Below are 15,652 nucleotides of genomic sequence, written 5' to 3' on the forward strand. Positions count from 1 at the left end.
TAATTTTTTTTATGATTTTTCAAGAGCCGGTATCTTTTAAACCGAGCCGATTCGGAGAAAATGGTAAAGGAAAAAGGTGTTTCTTTTGACCTCAAGAATCTACTATTGAAATATTTGTAAAATCAAAGAGTCACCCTATATAATTTTCGCGATGGAAAAACCCAATTCATTTTTGGAATATAATGTACGTATAGTTTTATAGGTTATAATAATAATAATATTTCAAACAAATTATGTATTTACAGGGTGGGCAAAATTCGTTGTCTACTGAGAGGATCTCGAGAACCATAGCAGCTAGATGAAAACGGATGACACATATCCGAGCTCATTTTCGGAGAAACAAAGAATGGTGAAAACCGCAGCCTCCTACGATACTCCGTTTTTGAGTTTGACAATTTCGTAAAGTTCTCATAACTTTTTTGTCCCTGAAGTTACAAATCTGAAACTTGAATCTTCTACAGGCACTTTTTACGTAGAATTCACTGACGAGCTCAAAATATTTTTTCATTTTGAATCATTAGGTGAACTTTCATTTTTTTTAATGCAAACTTTTGTTGAATTTGTTATTTTTGAATTGGAAAAGAATCTTTTGTCAGTAGATTCTACATATGAAAGTGTCTAAAAAGGTTCAAGTTTCAGATCTGTATCATCAAAGACAAAAAAGTTATGAGAGCTTTTCGGAATCGTCAAAATCTCAACTTTTGCTTGTACCTCGAAATCTAAAAATGATAGGCCGATTCTGATTTCAGATTAGGATTAGTCATGAAAAAAGAGCTAGAGAATGTGTCATCCGTTTTCAGAAGAAAACGGATGACACATAGTTCTCGAGATCCCCTCAGTAGACAACGAATTTTGCCCATCCTGTACAGTATCAAAAATACAATATTTAGAAGGGTATAAATCACCTAAAACCGAAATTATGAACATTTAAAAAATTCATAGTTCTATTACCCCTCAATACAAATGACGAACTAAGGCCTTCACGTCTATCAATAACTGCTAGACATCTTTTTTTCCATGCTTTCAAGTTATCGAAAAGAAATCCTCCCCAATTTGTTACCTAAGTTCTAACAAATGACGTCGGAGGTTTTCCGACTTTGATCTGTAGACACCAAAGCAATTTTTCGAAAATGATCTTTGAGAAATATCAACAACTCCATTTTTTCAAGTGACATGCCCTGAACTTTTTTTGTCTGTTGGATATTGTAGAGGACGATCATCATTTTTATGGAAACATTTTAGGCCCAAAATGAATTTTAAAAACTATTTATTTCAGGTCTGAAATGCTTTCATGAAAATGAAGAGTAACCACTAGGATACCCAACAGAAAAAATAGTTAAGGGCATGCCATCTGAAAAAATAGACTTGGGAGTCTTATTAAGTTTTTCAGATCACTCTATACGAATAGGTGGTCTGAAAGATACTTTTCGACCTTTGAAAATATCAATAGCGTCCAGTTACATAATCGTCCCTTTAATTTTAAAGCAACCCTACACCAAAGAAAGCTTTAAGCTTGAATAGACTTCAAATTTGTTTATGAAACTGGACGTTATTGTCTTCAAGGTCTTTTTCGAAAAATTACAGTATATTTCGGATCTCCTATGGAGTGATCCGAAAAACTGAAGAAGGCTAAAAATACTCTTCTGGAATCAAATGAACAAAATCATACATTTATCTCAAACGTTTATCAAGATGTGATCTCTAGATAAATCCATCATTCAGCTGAACAGGATATCGTCAGGTGGACAACAGTGAGCTTAGCATCGATCAAAGATAAGGGTGAGCATTATTGATTAAACTCATCAATAGCAAAGAATGGTGTTTTTACATCGATTTTTATGGAATTCATAGTTTTTTTTATACGCATTTTCCGAAAATATCAAATTGTCGACGAGCTGATGATTTTTCGCATCCAAAAATGGGCGATAGGCCAAGAAATAACAGCAACTTCGTAAAAATAAACACTCACCTAGTAAACGCACTGGTAGTTGATGATGGAGGATTGAAACTCCACGTAGAAGAGCTCAACGTTCCAATGTCGCCGGTTGGCGGACTCTTGCTGGGATTCATACTGAACAATTCATTGTCCTTGATTGTAGCTATCGACAACGGCGAACGCACCACCGATCCAGGAGTAATACTGGGGTCATCTTCGATTGATTTGATTTGTGTGCCCTTCGAAAATAAAATTAGATGAAATCTCGCTCCTGAAATAGTGTTAAAAAAACACTCACCTTCCAGGGCTTTCCGGGCTCGAATTCAGGTACAAGATCAGTTAAGGAAGGCTGGGCAGTCGTGGGCCATTGCGGCTCTTTATCGTTGGAAACGTCACCGACGGTCGGGTCCGGCCATCCGGTGTCGCCGGATCGTCCGCTGGACCAAGGTCTGGAAGAATATTCATTCAATATTCTGGCACTGAAATTTCCCCAATCATAAATGTGATTCGCACTGGGCCGCCCTTACCTTTGGCTTTAGTTTTTTTTTTCTATAAAAAATAAAATAAAAAGACTTACCCATCGGGTTGGGTGAGTCCCAAGGGATTCATGTTTGGAGAAGTGGCCAATGAAGATCCGGGGGCGCGACTAAATTCTCCCCCTTCTTCTTTTTCTGGTTTAATCCACTGGTTCAGTCTTGATTGCTGTTGCGACTGTAAAAAAGTCTCAGTTCAGCAATTGTATTGTTGAAATAAGTCGCATAAAAAAACACAATTTCTCAATATAAACAAACGACGTTACAAAAATTGCCACTAGGTGGTGCATTGAAGATTATCACCTATTTGATCATCTTTTGAAGAAATTTCGAGTTTGTCGCCGAAGAACTCCTGAATTAACTTTACATCTGACGACCAAAAAAATCCTAAAAAGACACACGAGACTCCGGTAAATTTCGAAAAACTCTTAAAACTACTGGATCGATTCTGACCTAAATGGATACGCTTAGTCACGCTTCGAATGTGTACCTCCGAGTAAAATTTCACATCTATTTACTCCATTCACATTCATTTTAGCATTCGGTTGGCCATGAAATAATTTTCTCAAGTTTTTGTAACTAGAATGGAATAAGGTTGGCACTCGTCATAACGCCGTTGCCACAACTAATATCAATTTTTATTACGAAAATGCCGAAAGTGATTGAAAAAAGAGACAGGAAGTGCTATTTAGAATTCAGGTCCGCTCATTCAAATAGAGTTATGTTGTTGTTCTTAAAGTAGTTTGCAACGGTTGTGAACTGTACGGAGCAAGCGCAATTCCATTTTAGGGTAGCGAAAATCCATTTGCGCTTGTTCTGGCGTTGTGAACTGTAGTTCACAACGGTTGTGAACCACTCTACGAACAAACCTATTCTAAAACCCACAATACGTCCAATGGTAGCGAACATATTCAATGTAAAAGAATTTATATAATGTTTCATCTGAACCTAAACGACTTATCTTTCGGCTGAATATTTCCACAATCAGAAAGATTGTGAATGAAGAGGATGACAAAGAATTTCTTTCTATTGGGAGACCCAAAAAAAGTGGTGGCATTTGAGAATTATATGTTTGAGAGTGAATTAATGCTAAAAGTTTACTACAGGATTTTCGATGAATGTCATCATAGAATAAGTTCCCGAAAATTGATTTTTCTATCTTTCATTTGACCTGTCCTATACATTGTGAATGTCTTAAAGGTACCAATAAATCCTAATTATTATTATTATATCAATGTATTAAGATGAACAGCCACAAATACGCGCCAGTTGTCCTGTTAATTATTTATTCATGTGAAATGTTTGTTCAAAGGTGAAGTTCATCTGGACTTGAAACTTCCTTTAATTCCTTTTACTTATATTGATGCCAGATAATTTTTGTTGAAGAATTTAACATTCTTGTAATCATCTGTTAATTCCTTCGGGAGATACCCATTCCAAACCACTGCATCATATGCATTTCATCTTCGGGTTAATATTTTTGAAATCTACAACTGATGAAACGTATTCAAACTTTAGACAAAGAAGATAACGAACATTAGCTCTCCTCAAGCTAGTGCATATTATGATATTACACTGATCTCTTGTATTTTCCATGGAAAAAAACTTGATTTGGTATGCCTTCAATCAGTTTGTATAAACTTCAATTATGTTCGTCATATATTTTCCGAAGAAATTCGACATTGTGATAAAATACTTATTAACAGAAACGTTTACGTAAAACGGGAAACATAGCGTTGATTTAAAACCCAAAAATGTTTCGACAAGCTTCATAATTCCACATTTTCGTACTATACAGAGTGAAATGTGTCAAATTTCCATGGCCAACCGAGTGCTAAAATAAAAGTGAATGGAGTATAGGTGGCGCATGCATGGAAGATTACTACCTATTTGAACATTTTCTGAAGAAATTTTCAGTTTTTATTTTCTAGTAGGCGCAGTTGCCAAATCGTAAACTAGAAACGAAGCGATTTAAATTTTAAAACCTCATATTTGAAGAAGGATTTTGAATAGTTTCCGCGGTGCATTTGAAGAATTCATGAATGAAACTCATAATTATTCATTTTAAACTTGCATAGCTATGATAACCCAAATTGAGGAGAATTCCCCATTTTCTTTAAAAATTCGAATAAGTCTAAAACCGTTCCGATTTTCACCACAACCGATAGGCTTCTTCTGAACACAACGAATGCGAGTAATCCTACCGAAAATGAGCCCGATGGCTGTGACAATTTTTTTCGAGAGAAAAAATTCAATACCTAAGGGGGCATAACAAGAACCAATAAGCTCCTGAGTTACTCATTTTTTTAGATACTTACGAGTTGCGGATCCTTTATTCCAAGGTCAGCGAAATTGGTTTGGATAGAATTGATAGAATCGTGCATCGAGGTGTTCTTCAAGAAATCGTTGGGCCCTCCGGTCAAACTCTGATGTTGCTGCTTAACATAAATGGCCTGTTGCGCAGCTATCTGGTTCTGGAAAATTCGATTTCGATTAGAACCGTACGATTCAGGGATTCCCATATCAAATCACCTGTAAGTTCGAGATCTGTTGCTTCGTCTTCGTGATAAGCACAGAGCATTGCAAAATGGTGGCGTTGTTGCTCTGTTTTCCGTTCATGCAGGATTGCGTGGCGAGCTGTTGCTGATTGGACAACTGCTGAAGGGCCTTGATTTGCTGCAATAACTGATTCAACAAAACCAACGTTTGAGGTGCGAGAGGTTGGTTCAAGATCTGAAAAGAAGACGTTTTCTGTCAAGTTAGGAGTAACGATTGGCGGTAGAGACGAAGACTGACCTGGTGGTTGAGGTATCCAGCCTGTACGGCCATCTGAATCTGCTGTACCAGCATTCGTAGTTGCTGGGTAGACGGTTGTTGTTGGTGCGGTATGTTTCCTCTCCCAGATCCGTTACCACCAGCGAACACCTGACCGCCGGCGCCTTGCGTAAGCATTTTTTGTACTACAGCAGGTGATATATTGTTAATTAAGCTATTGTTCGCACCGCCCGAAGTGTTCATGTTGTTGAGCATATTCGAAGAATTGTTCCCCTGAAAATCACACAAGAAAAACGGAATATTTAATCGATGGAACATTACTTGAAAATTGTATAAATCTGCTATAATCGGAGATAATCTCAAATGTCTTATTCTTTGGAACAGAAATTATGTCAGTATTTTGTAAGAGTATGATGTTTCAAAAAACGCTGAATAAACAGACAATTATGATTGTTGAATCATGTGACAAATTTCAGAATTTGGAAACTATGCATGGTATTGAAGCGGAGAATTTTCATCAACACACATTTTCATTATCTCAAATTGTTTTTAGGTTATCGAATAAGGTATAACTTTGAGGTATGTTGAATTTATTGCGTCTTGAAGAAAAGTGAAGGTGAGGCAGTAACTCAAATGAATTTGGATGCATATCACCAGCTGGATATTTGTAGAATAACGATTATTTTTATCATTTCGAGACAGAAAATCGGTTCTGATAAATTGTTTTACATGAAATAAAGGTGGCCTAATTTTTTTTCAAGTAAACTGGTTACGAATCATTTAGCAATTTCCTATTTGTCGGTCAGCCAATACATAAAACACAAAGATTGGATACATATACATATTTCAGTCGTGAAAATGTTGCATAGGTATTATAAAACCAGACACCACTTACAGGAGGAAAGGACATTTGTCCTGGTGGTCCTGACGTGAATCTGCCCTGGCCTGGGAATTGCTGATGATCGAAATGGTCATCATCGGCCCGTCGCCAAGCCTCCTGTTTACGTAGAGGGCTCAAAAAATCTAGAGCTTCGTCGAAGTTCATATCACGAAGTCTTAAAGCGTTTTCAACGTCCTCCTTCTACAAATGTTAAAAAAATAGAATGACTAAAACTCGTGCTTGCTCGCTTTCGATTCAAATCGCGAAACTGATTGGGAAACGATAATAATTTATCACTATTTTATGTTTTACAGAAGGAATCATTTCAGAGAACTTCGCCGAATAAATATTCATTACTTCCAAATTATTCCAAACCAAAAGGGATTACGAGGATATATTGAAAAAAAAATTCTCACAGCGGGTTTCATAAAACTTTGATTGTCCGATCAACGATTTGACAGTTACTCGATATGTGAAACGAAATCACAGAAACTTTTTTATTTCTGAATATATTGCAGAATAAGCAATTGAGAATAATTGAATGGACGTCTAAAAATCATAATTTGATGCGAGAATGATATTCTGAATGATCATGACTGAATTATCGATTGAAACCAATTTGACGTCTATTTGTCAATCAAGAGTTTATTCCGCGATCAAGCTTTATGAAACCCGGGGTTAGCCTACTGTAGAACCAAACAAAATTTCAATGTCAAAATATTATATTACTCAACATATTCTCCTCTTAATTGGATACATTTATTACAACGACACTGCAACGTCTCTAGACCTTTAAAAAATGTTTCTTTTTGCTCTGCAAACCAGACCTCCACAGCTTTTATTACCTCCTTGTTAGAAGAAAATTTACGACCTTTTAAACTTTGAACTTTTTTCAGTTGAGGAAAGAGATGATAGTCGGATGGAGCGAAATCTGGTAAATAAGGTGGTTGTTCTAGTGCCCAAATCACGAATTTTTTGCATGGCAACATGAGATTTGTGTGCAGGGGCGTTGTTCTGCAAAAACAAAACCCCTTTGGATAGCTTTCCGCGACTTTTCTCTTTAATTTTTTTTTCCGCAGAGTGGTCAGTAATGTCGAATAGTTATCTCCGGTTATTGTTCTACCCTTATCCAAAAAATCAATCATGATTACTCCATGGCAATTCCAAAAAACTGAAGCAAGAACTTTTCTAGCAGATTTTTGGACACGAAACTTCTTAGCTCTTGGAGAACCCGAGTATCGCCATTCCATCGATTGTTGCTTTGTTTCTGGATCGTAGGAATGTACCCAAGTCTCATTCATAGTAACAATTCGATTTAAGAAGTCTACATCGTTTTCAAATCGAGCACAGATCGAACACGATGCTTCTACCCTTGCACGCTTTTGGTCAACATTCAAACATTTGGGGATCCATTTTGCAGCAATTTTGCTCTTGTCCAAATTGACGTGAACTATATGACGAACGCGTTCGTATGAAATATTCAGTACTTCAGATATCCGTTTTAGCCCAATTTTACAGTCTGATAAAATCATGTCATGAACTGCATTGATATTTTCGGGGACTGACACAGGAACTGGCCTTCCCGATCGGTCATCATCTTCAATGGAAAATTTACCTCTTTTGAAGCTTGCAGTCCAATTCTTCACGGTCGCATACGAATGACATTGATCACCAAGGGTATTAAGCATATCTTCGTTAATCTGCCTACCTCTTAACCCTTTCAAATATAGGTACTTGATGATGGCTCGATACTCCAATTTTTCGATTTTCACAATTTCGGTGGACATCTTCTCTCTTTTAATTTATTGCGTAACTCTGGTTTACTTTTTTGTCCTCAAACTTCACACTGACACTTCTAATGAGTTATTGTTCGTTGCTATGGTAACACAATAATTTTTTATGCATGGAACTGGTCTAGGCTAACTAGATATCAATACATCCTCGTATTATTTAGTTTTGCTTTTGTAGCGCTATTTACTGGATTCTCTCAGAACTATTTTTTTTTCATTTCTTTGTACCCATTGCATTCGAGTGTTTTTTTTTCACTTTGTAATTTTGAGTTTATGGGTGAAAACTCCTACTCTTTTTGTTTATTAATAATAATAATAATAATACCGTTACAATTCAGGATGAACATGGCGTTTAAATCTTGCACCGTGCATATCAGTGTATGTAGGATATACAAAAAATCGACTTACCTTAAAGCCCATGTCCACCAGGCAACGAAATTGCTTGGAATTCCAAACCATTTCCTTGGTGAACTGCTGCTGGTTAGGCCCGCCGATCTTGTGACCCCAATCCGGTTCGTTGTCCCACAGGGGACCGGCACCGACCGGCATCTTAGGCTTCTGCCACTTGGGATGATCGTCCCATTTACTACCATCGTCCCAAGAGCCGCCGTTCCTCATCGGTAGCGAGATCCTAGGCTGCGCCATGCCGGGTGGTCCGGTCACGCCTCCGCGACCCATAGCAGCGCCTGTTGGCATATCTTTCCAATGAGAACCTAAAAATTTTATAAAACCTTGACGATTTCACGTTAGGGCACAATGCAAGATCTCGAATCAGGCGGCGTTTCTGAGAAAAAAAGGTTTATGTTCGCGGCATGGCCTATCTCAACAACACAGGGTGTATATAAAGGTGAGTCATTTTTTTAAAACAGAAGGTAGAACTGATCAAAATGAAGTGTTTCACGAAAAATCACCTATACAAACCTATCAAAATGACAAAGTTGAAAGAAAAATTGAAAATGATTACTGAAATACACTGCGCAAAAAAATTAACGCACATTATGGAAATCTCAAATTTATTCTACAACTGGGGGTGTTCTCAATGATAATTATTTTCATCAGAATTATGCATGCATATGTTATCCACTTTCAACGGTTTTCTTCAATACAGATGTAAAAAAGATGATATCAGATTTTGAATGTATTGGCTCCATTCTAAAATCAGTTGTTCTCGATCAATTCTGGCGATCAATAGTTTTTCTTTCGTTTGAAGAGGAATATGCCCAAGCGGTAGTGTTGCGAGAAGAAGGGTGGACATACACAAGAATTGCAGAAAGGTTTGTAGTTTCCCATACAAGTGTGTCCAGAATGTTGCAGCGATTCAGGGAGACAGGTATGTGAATGTCCGAAGACCAGGACAGGGTAGACCACGGGTAACAACTGCCATTCAAGAACGTTACTTGAGAGTTTCTTCGTTGAGACAACGGTTTGCAACCGCTCGCCTCCTTCAAATTCAATTGAGCAAACTCATGAGGTGCAAATTAGCACTCAGACAATAAGAAATCGCCTCAGAGAATATGATTTAAGGCCACGTGTCGCGGCAAGAGGCCCAGCTCTTACGCCAGCCCATCGAAGGGCGCGTTTGGATTTTGCGAGAGAGCATATCCATTGGGAAGAGGCCGATTGGAAAAGAGTTCTCTTCACAGATGAGTCTAGATTCTGCCTCTACCATTGTGATCGACGTTCCCTTGTATACAGACGTCCACATGAAAGATATGCTCAGTGCAATTTCCTGAATACTACTGGTTTCGGGGGAGGATCGATTATGGTATGGGATGGAATATCTTTGACTGCTCGCACAGACTTAGTGGTCGTTGATAATGGAGCTATGAATGCTGATAAGTACATATATAAGGAACATTCTTGAAGAGCATGTAGTGCCATTTGCCCCATACATTGGAGAAAATTTCATTTTTATGGACGATAATACCAGACCCTATTGTGCGCGCATCGTTCAGGAGTACCTTGAAGAGGTTGAAGTCTCTCGAATGGAATGTCAAGCAAGAAGTCCAGATCTCAATCCGATTGAGCAGGTTTGGGACAACCTCAATAGAAGACTGAGAAGTTAAGAAAATCATCCAGCTACTCTTAATGACTTAGGAACCCAACTCGGAGAAATCTGGGAAGGATTCGATCAGAACATTTTCAGATCACTCATTTTGAGTATGAACCGTCGTTGCCGAGCTGTAATTTACGCAAGGGGTGGAAATACCAAGTATTAAATATCTTATGAGCATTTCAGTATTTTGAAAATTGTTCATTTCTCTTCTTTCACATAAGATTAGGTGAAATCCTGAATTTTTCTTCCATTTAATGTGTCTAGTTTCGTTCGAAACCTTCCCGAGAGAACATAAAAAATAAGTTATAAAGTCAATGTTGAGTTAACTTTCATTAAAATTGAGATTTTCAGAATGTGTTTTAATTTTTTTGCGCAATGTAGATCCTAATACGACCCTAGACCGTTTGTTAGCCGAATATCTCAGTCATCTCGGATATTTTATATAGAAAATTTTTGGTTAAACGACTTATTTTGATGACTTCTACCTTCTGTCAAAAAAAAGACCCACCTTTGAAAACATCCTGTACACTAATTTTGAAGAATATTCTTCAGTGAATACGAATATAGCGTGAGATGGAAATAGCAGGACTGACAAAACTAATTCGAAATGATCGCAAAGGCGAAAAATCAACTTCTTGTCGATTTCACATGCGTCGACGCAAAGCAATGCACAAGTGGGGACATACCTTGCTGCGGGTTGCCCCACAGAGATGTGCCATCATCGTAGTTGGGCATGTTACGCCTTTGGGATGGCGGCGAAGGCTCTTCCCATCCAGCTGTCGACCCTGGTCCAATTTTGTTCTGGTGATGCATGTGCTGAGCACCCGAATGAGGTGCAGCCTGATTCCAAAAGGCCTCAGTGCCGGCACCGTTCAATCGACCAGTGATTCCTGATCGAAACGATTCAACGTTTAACGAAAACGAGTAAATGCTCGATGTATTTGAAGAATTCACGCAATTGTGTAATTGATGGATCCGTGCAATTCCGATTAGGAATGTTGTGAATTTGAAATTTATCAACAATCGTAAATCAAAGTGTATTTACCATTTGAGATAAGCCCTCTGTTTACAACCTGTTTATTGTAACAAAGTAAATTTATAGCAAGGAATAACAACCATTTCATCTATAAAAATTTATAAAACGATAATTTCGTTATGTCCTTTTTTCGATAAAAAATGAGTCACTTGAGATTCCAATATAGGAGAAAATTTAACAAACATTCTAAATATGTTTTTTCGAAACCGATTTTGTTTTATACCCAACAACTGGAAGAAGTTTTACTCTTCAAATCACATCCCACAAGAGCACACACAGTTCGAGAGAAGATTGGTCCAGAAGATCTCGTTGGTGAAAATAGCAATTTCGCTGGATATCGTCGTATAATATTAGGTACAGGGTGTCCGCGGCATGGGCAGCGGTCGATTACTCTAATTCTATTAACTTTACAAAAAAGAGTTTCAAATAAAACTTTCCTCTTTTTAAGTAGAGCATCTCCTAAAATTATTTGGAACTAAACAAATTGTTTCGTTTCTTCTGCACAGCTATCAACTTCGTTATTTCAAATAGAACAGCCTATATATTTTTACATTTTTGAATTTTTGTTAAATTTGAATATGAGTTTGATAAAACAACTATGCCTGAATTATCAATGGTTTTCGAGAAATTTGACTTTTTATCAATATTTAGACAGTTTGAGGTACTTACATAAAGGACTATAGCCCCGTTTCTATTCTATGTAATTGATTCAAATTTGGACTGTGTCTAGTCAAGGAATGATACACTAAAAACTTTCTTTGTAAATAAGCATATTATATACAGAGTCCACGAAAACGTAGATCCATTAGCAAAACAGAAATTCATCAAAATCTTCGTTTTTTTAAATGGCAACCCATATTTCTTTTCTGTTCATTATTTAAACATTTTTTGTTTGCTTTTAGTTGTTTTGAATAATGAACAAAAAAAAAATATGGGTTGCCATTTAAAAATATGAAGATTTTGATGAATTTCTCTTTTGATAATGGATCTACGTTTTCGTGGACCCTGTATATAATATGGACATTTACAAAGAAAATGTTTAGTATTTCATTTATTGACTAGACGCAATCCAAATTTGAATCAATTACATAGAATAGGGACGGAGCTATAGTCCTTTAAGTAAGTACCTCGAACTGTCAAAATATCAATAAAAAGTCGAATTTCTCGAAAACCGTTGAGAATTCAGGCATAGTTGTGATATCAAATTTAACAAGGAATTAAAAAAAGTAAAAATATATAGGGTGTTCCATTTAAAATAACGAAGTTGATAGCTATGCAGAAGAAACGAAACACTTTGTCTAGTTCTAAATGATTTTAGGAGATGCTCTACTTAAAAAGAGGAATGTTTTATGTTAAACTCTTAGAGTGAATATAATTAGAGTAAACGACCGCTGCCCCATGGCGCGGACACCCCGTATATGATGCGAGAAGTTGAAACTAGGACAACTGAGGACTTCAAGAGTACTGATATACTCTAGTTTTAACTTCTCACCTAATTTTATACGAGGATTTCTTCATCATAGGCATGTTTATGTTCTTTTACTACAGAATTGGGTAGTGATGACTAGACATATTTTTTCTTTCTAAATTTATCTATGAACCGACAAACTTAGGGCAAAAACTGAGAGATTTGGTAATCCTGAAAAATGAAGCTTCCTGAAGGTGAAAGAATTCTTGAATTTGGTTCAATATTCTCAACGTTTATCCATTACAAATAAACAAATCATTTTGCTTCATAATGTTAGTATTCTAGATTTAAAAGAGGGTAAAGAGTAAATTTTCTTCCAGTTGTTCAGTGCAGACAAGTCCCACTTTGAGAAATCAGGATGAAAATTGGTAATTCATTTAAAATTGATACATTTTTGTTCCCTTATAAGAGCAAGGATGAGATTTACCCAAAAATATCGAAAAATATAAAACGCAAATACAAAATTTACTCAACTGTTCATGTATTCATGAATTGATACCCAAGTGGAAAATTCTTTGTCAGAAAAAACAACACTTGTTAAATAACCGATAAAACTATCATTTTCGTGCCACTTAACCAATTTCTTTCGTATTTCATTCCGAAATATCGTCCCAACAAATTCTCTGCATCAGAGAATTCATTTTCTTACCCACAAATGAGTTCATCTCAAACAGTACATACAAGAATTTGGAAAAAACAAACGGAAAATATTACCGACGCAAAAAAAACGTGAAACTCACCTCTAGGATCTCCTCTCATGTCATTTCCCGGAATCCTAAGCTGTTCCCTTGGATCTACGATCCTCATGGAATCGTTGGCGCTTGTTCGTATATCTCTGAGATCCGGCCGCATATCCCTTGGATCCAGACCTGTAGAACGAGGGTCAGGAGCTCTCGGATCAGCACCCCAGCCGCCGGTAGCATTCCCAACGGTACCCCATTCGTTTTCCTTCAAGAGAAATAATTTCTTTAAAATTTGAGAAGAAAGGAGTTCATGTTTATAAGTGACGATTCAATGAAATCGATATTGAAAAAAAAGCAATCTCTCATTTCTCCTCAAATTACGCGGTATACATTTCAGAATTATTTCTGAATCTTATCTATTGTATTATAGAGAAAAAAAAAATCTTTTCACCGTTGAATTCGTATCGATCCTTTTCTTGAAAATGGTCGTTTGGCGATCGTTTATTGTTTGCTGTTGGGGAGAGAACTTCAATTAATTTTCAGTTTTCAAAGTCGAAAGAAAGTCGAATTTTCGCTCAGATCAAATAATTCCTCAAGTAATCAGGTACCGTGAATGTGCCAGTTAATGCAATCATTAATACAGACGTCAAGTTCAAGTGTTTCTAGGTTAATATCTATCTGTTCAGGTTACCTTCTACCTTTTAAGGCGTTCAGGGCAAGCTATTTTCCAAATAAATTATTTCTGAATTGATATTCCACCACCAGATAAGACTTTAGATGAAAATTGTTAATAAGGACATTTAATACAGGCCCAAAATAGTTGGGGAGCCCAAGAGGGAAATTCGGGATTTACTCTAGCTTGTCAGATTAATACAAGGGGAGATACCTTGGACCCTGTAGAGTACCTCTACCAAAAATTAGACCTGTATATAGGGTGAATTGTCTGGGACAGCCTGACAGAATAGTAAAAAAACATGTTGAAAAGTATATATTCTCTTAATCTGACAATTTGAGCGTGACGAAAATGTGTGGGAGGGCGCCAAACTTGCAAAAAAAGTCACGTGTACATTCTCCAGCGCGGTGCCTTTTTTTATTGAAGCTAATGATTCAAGAATAACAGAAAAAATATAATCTGATAGTTTCAGCAAGCCGAAACAATAAAACTTGGTCATAAAGGTCACAAAAATCAGTTTTTTTGAATTATCTCCTCTCCTGGGATTTAAATTGTTTTCGCATTCATTATAAAAGTTGTAAAAATTGGGCCCGAAGCAATTCTTTCTACGTTCTGAACGTTTTCGAGATATATGGCGATGAATGTAGAAATTAGACTGGGTTTCTACATTGATCTTGGCTTTTTGCATGTGTGGCTAAGCTCCTTGCCCTTATCACCCTCTAGCTCGATAACGGTTAAGGGTAGGCAAAATTGCTTCAGACAAAAGTTGTATAGAATTTTATTATCTACCCTTTCATAATGAACACAGAAATGATTACAGGTACAGGAAGTCGGATATTTAAAAAAAATGCCTTGTTATCATCTTCAAAACTGTCAGACTGAGAAAACCTCCCCCGATTAGTGTCAGATTAATGGGTCAACACCTCTGCAACACCGAGATTAACCATCTGTATGAAAATCTGACACGCTCGAGTATATGTACAAGTAACGATTTCTTGCATTTTCGAAGGACCGCTGTGACATTGCGTCACGTCCAAATTGTCAGTCAGTCCCTTGAAAAGAAGCTTCCTTTGGGTCCAATTAACATATCCTCTAAAAATCTGACACGCTCGAAATTTTTTTTTTACCATTTTCAACTCTTCCGTACGGCCAGCCCTACCACGCAAACTATCAGATTAACGTGAATTTATTATCAGGACACGTAGGGCATATACAGTATCTTTCTGACACACCCGACAATGTACACCTGACGATTTTTTTTTAATCTTTGAGAACCTGCAGACGCCTTCCCCACCGCTGAAAGTGCATACTTCATAGAACCTTTTTTTCCATCTAATCTTCAAAATCCACTAGGTCTCCACGAGTAAATCCCGATTTAGCATCGTCGGTTCCCCAACTAAAAACTTCAATTACCCAATTTTCATCAGAATGAGTTATTTAACCTCTTCACGTGTTTCGATATAACAGTATCATCTTTAGGTGAGTGGAGTTTGAAGCTAGACACTGATGCTAGTGAAAATTAGAGGAAATTGAAAATCGAAATTAGAAAAATCTACTTGGATATTTAGTATACACTGCTCAAAAACAGACGCGGATGATTTGAATATAGTTAAGCATTTTGAATAAAATTGCTTCGAAAGAGTATAAAACTACCTTTAGATTCATACATGATTTATTTTTATAATTTATTCTAACATCGCATTCAAATCCATAAATGATTTAGCGTCCAGAAAATATAAAAAAAAAATCCAAGTTAATCGTACAAGCTGAATTTTGAAGTTTTCAGAAGAACCGAAATTTAAAATTAACTTTTTGCGCCCAC

General features: G+C 36.8%; 1 protein-coding gene across 8 annotated transcripts in view; it reads right to left on the reverse strand.

Annotated features, from left to right (window-relative positions):
- The window catches only part of LOC123316995 (protein Gawky), a 43,765-nt gene that overhangs the window by 11,289 nt on the left and 16,824 nt on the right, over positions 1-15,652 (reverse strand). For 4 of the 8 annotated variants that reach the window (XM_044903325.1, XM_044903324.1, XM_044903327.1 and 1 more), the window contains exons 6-16: positions 13,609-13,668; positions 13,215-13,422; positions 10,657-10,860; positions 8,323-8,627; positions 6,140-6,325; positions 5,266-5,517; positions 5,002-5,202; positions 4,788-4,943; positions 2,514-2,647; positions 2,235-2,415; positions 1,970-2,175 (exon numbers count right to left, since the gene is read on the reverse strand). In XM_044903325.1, the coding sequence (XP_044759260.1) occupies positions 1,970-2,175; positions 2,235-2,415; positions 2,514-2,647; positions 4,788-4,943; positions 5,002-5,202; positions 5,266-5,517; positions 6,140-6,325; positions 8,323-8,627; positions 10,657-10,860; positions 13,215-13,422; positions 13,609-13,668 (2,093 nt within the window). The remainder of the gene's footprint in view (positions 1-1,969; positions 2,176-2,234; positions 2,416-2,513; positions 2,648-4,787; positions 4,944-5,001; positions 5,203-5,265; positions 5,518-6,139; positions 6,326-8,322; positions 8,628-10,656; positions 10,861-13,214; positions 13,423-13,608; positions 13,669-15,652) is intronic. The other 4 variants (XM_044903328.1, XM_044903330.1, XM_044903331.1 and 1 more) reach the window with 4 other exon arrangements.

The sequence above is a fragment of the Coccinella septempunctata genome, chromosome 7 (genome assembly GCF_907165205.1).
Source record: "Coccinella septempunctata chromosome 7, icCocSept1.1, whole genome shotgun sequence".
NCBI classification, from domain to species: Eukaryota; Metazoa; Arthropoda; class Insecta; order Coleoptera; family Coccinellidae; genus Coccinella; species Coccinella septempunctata.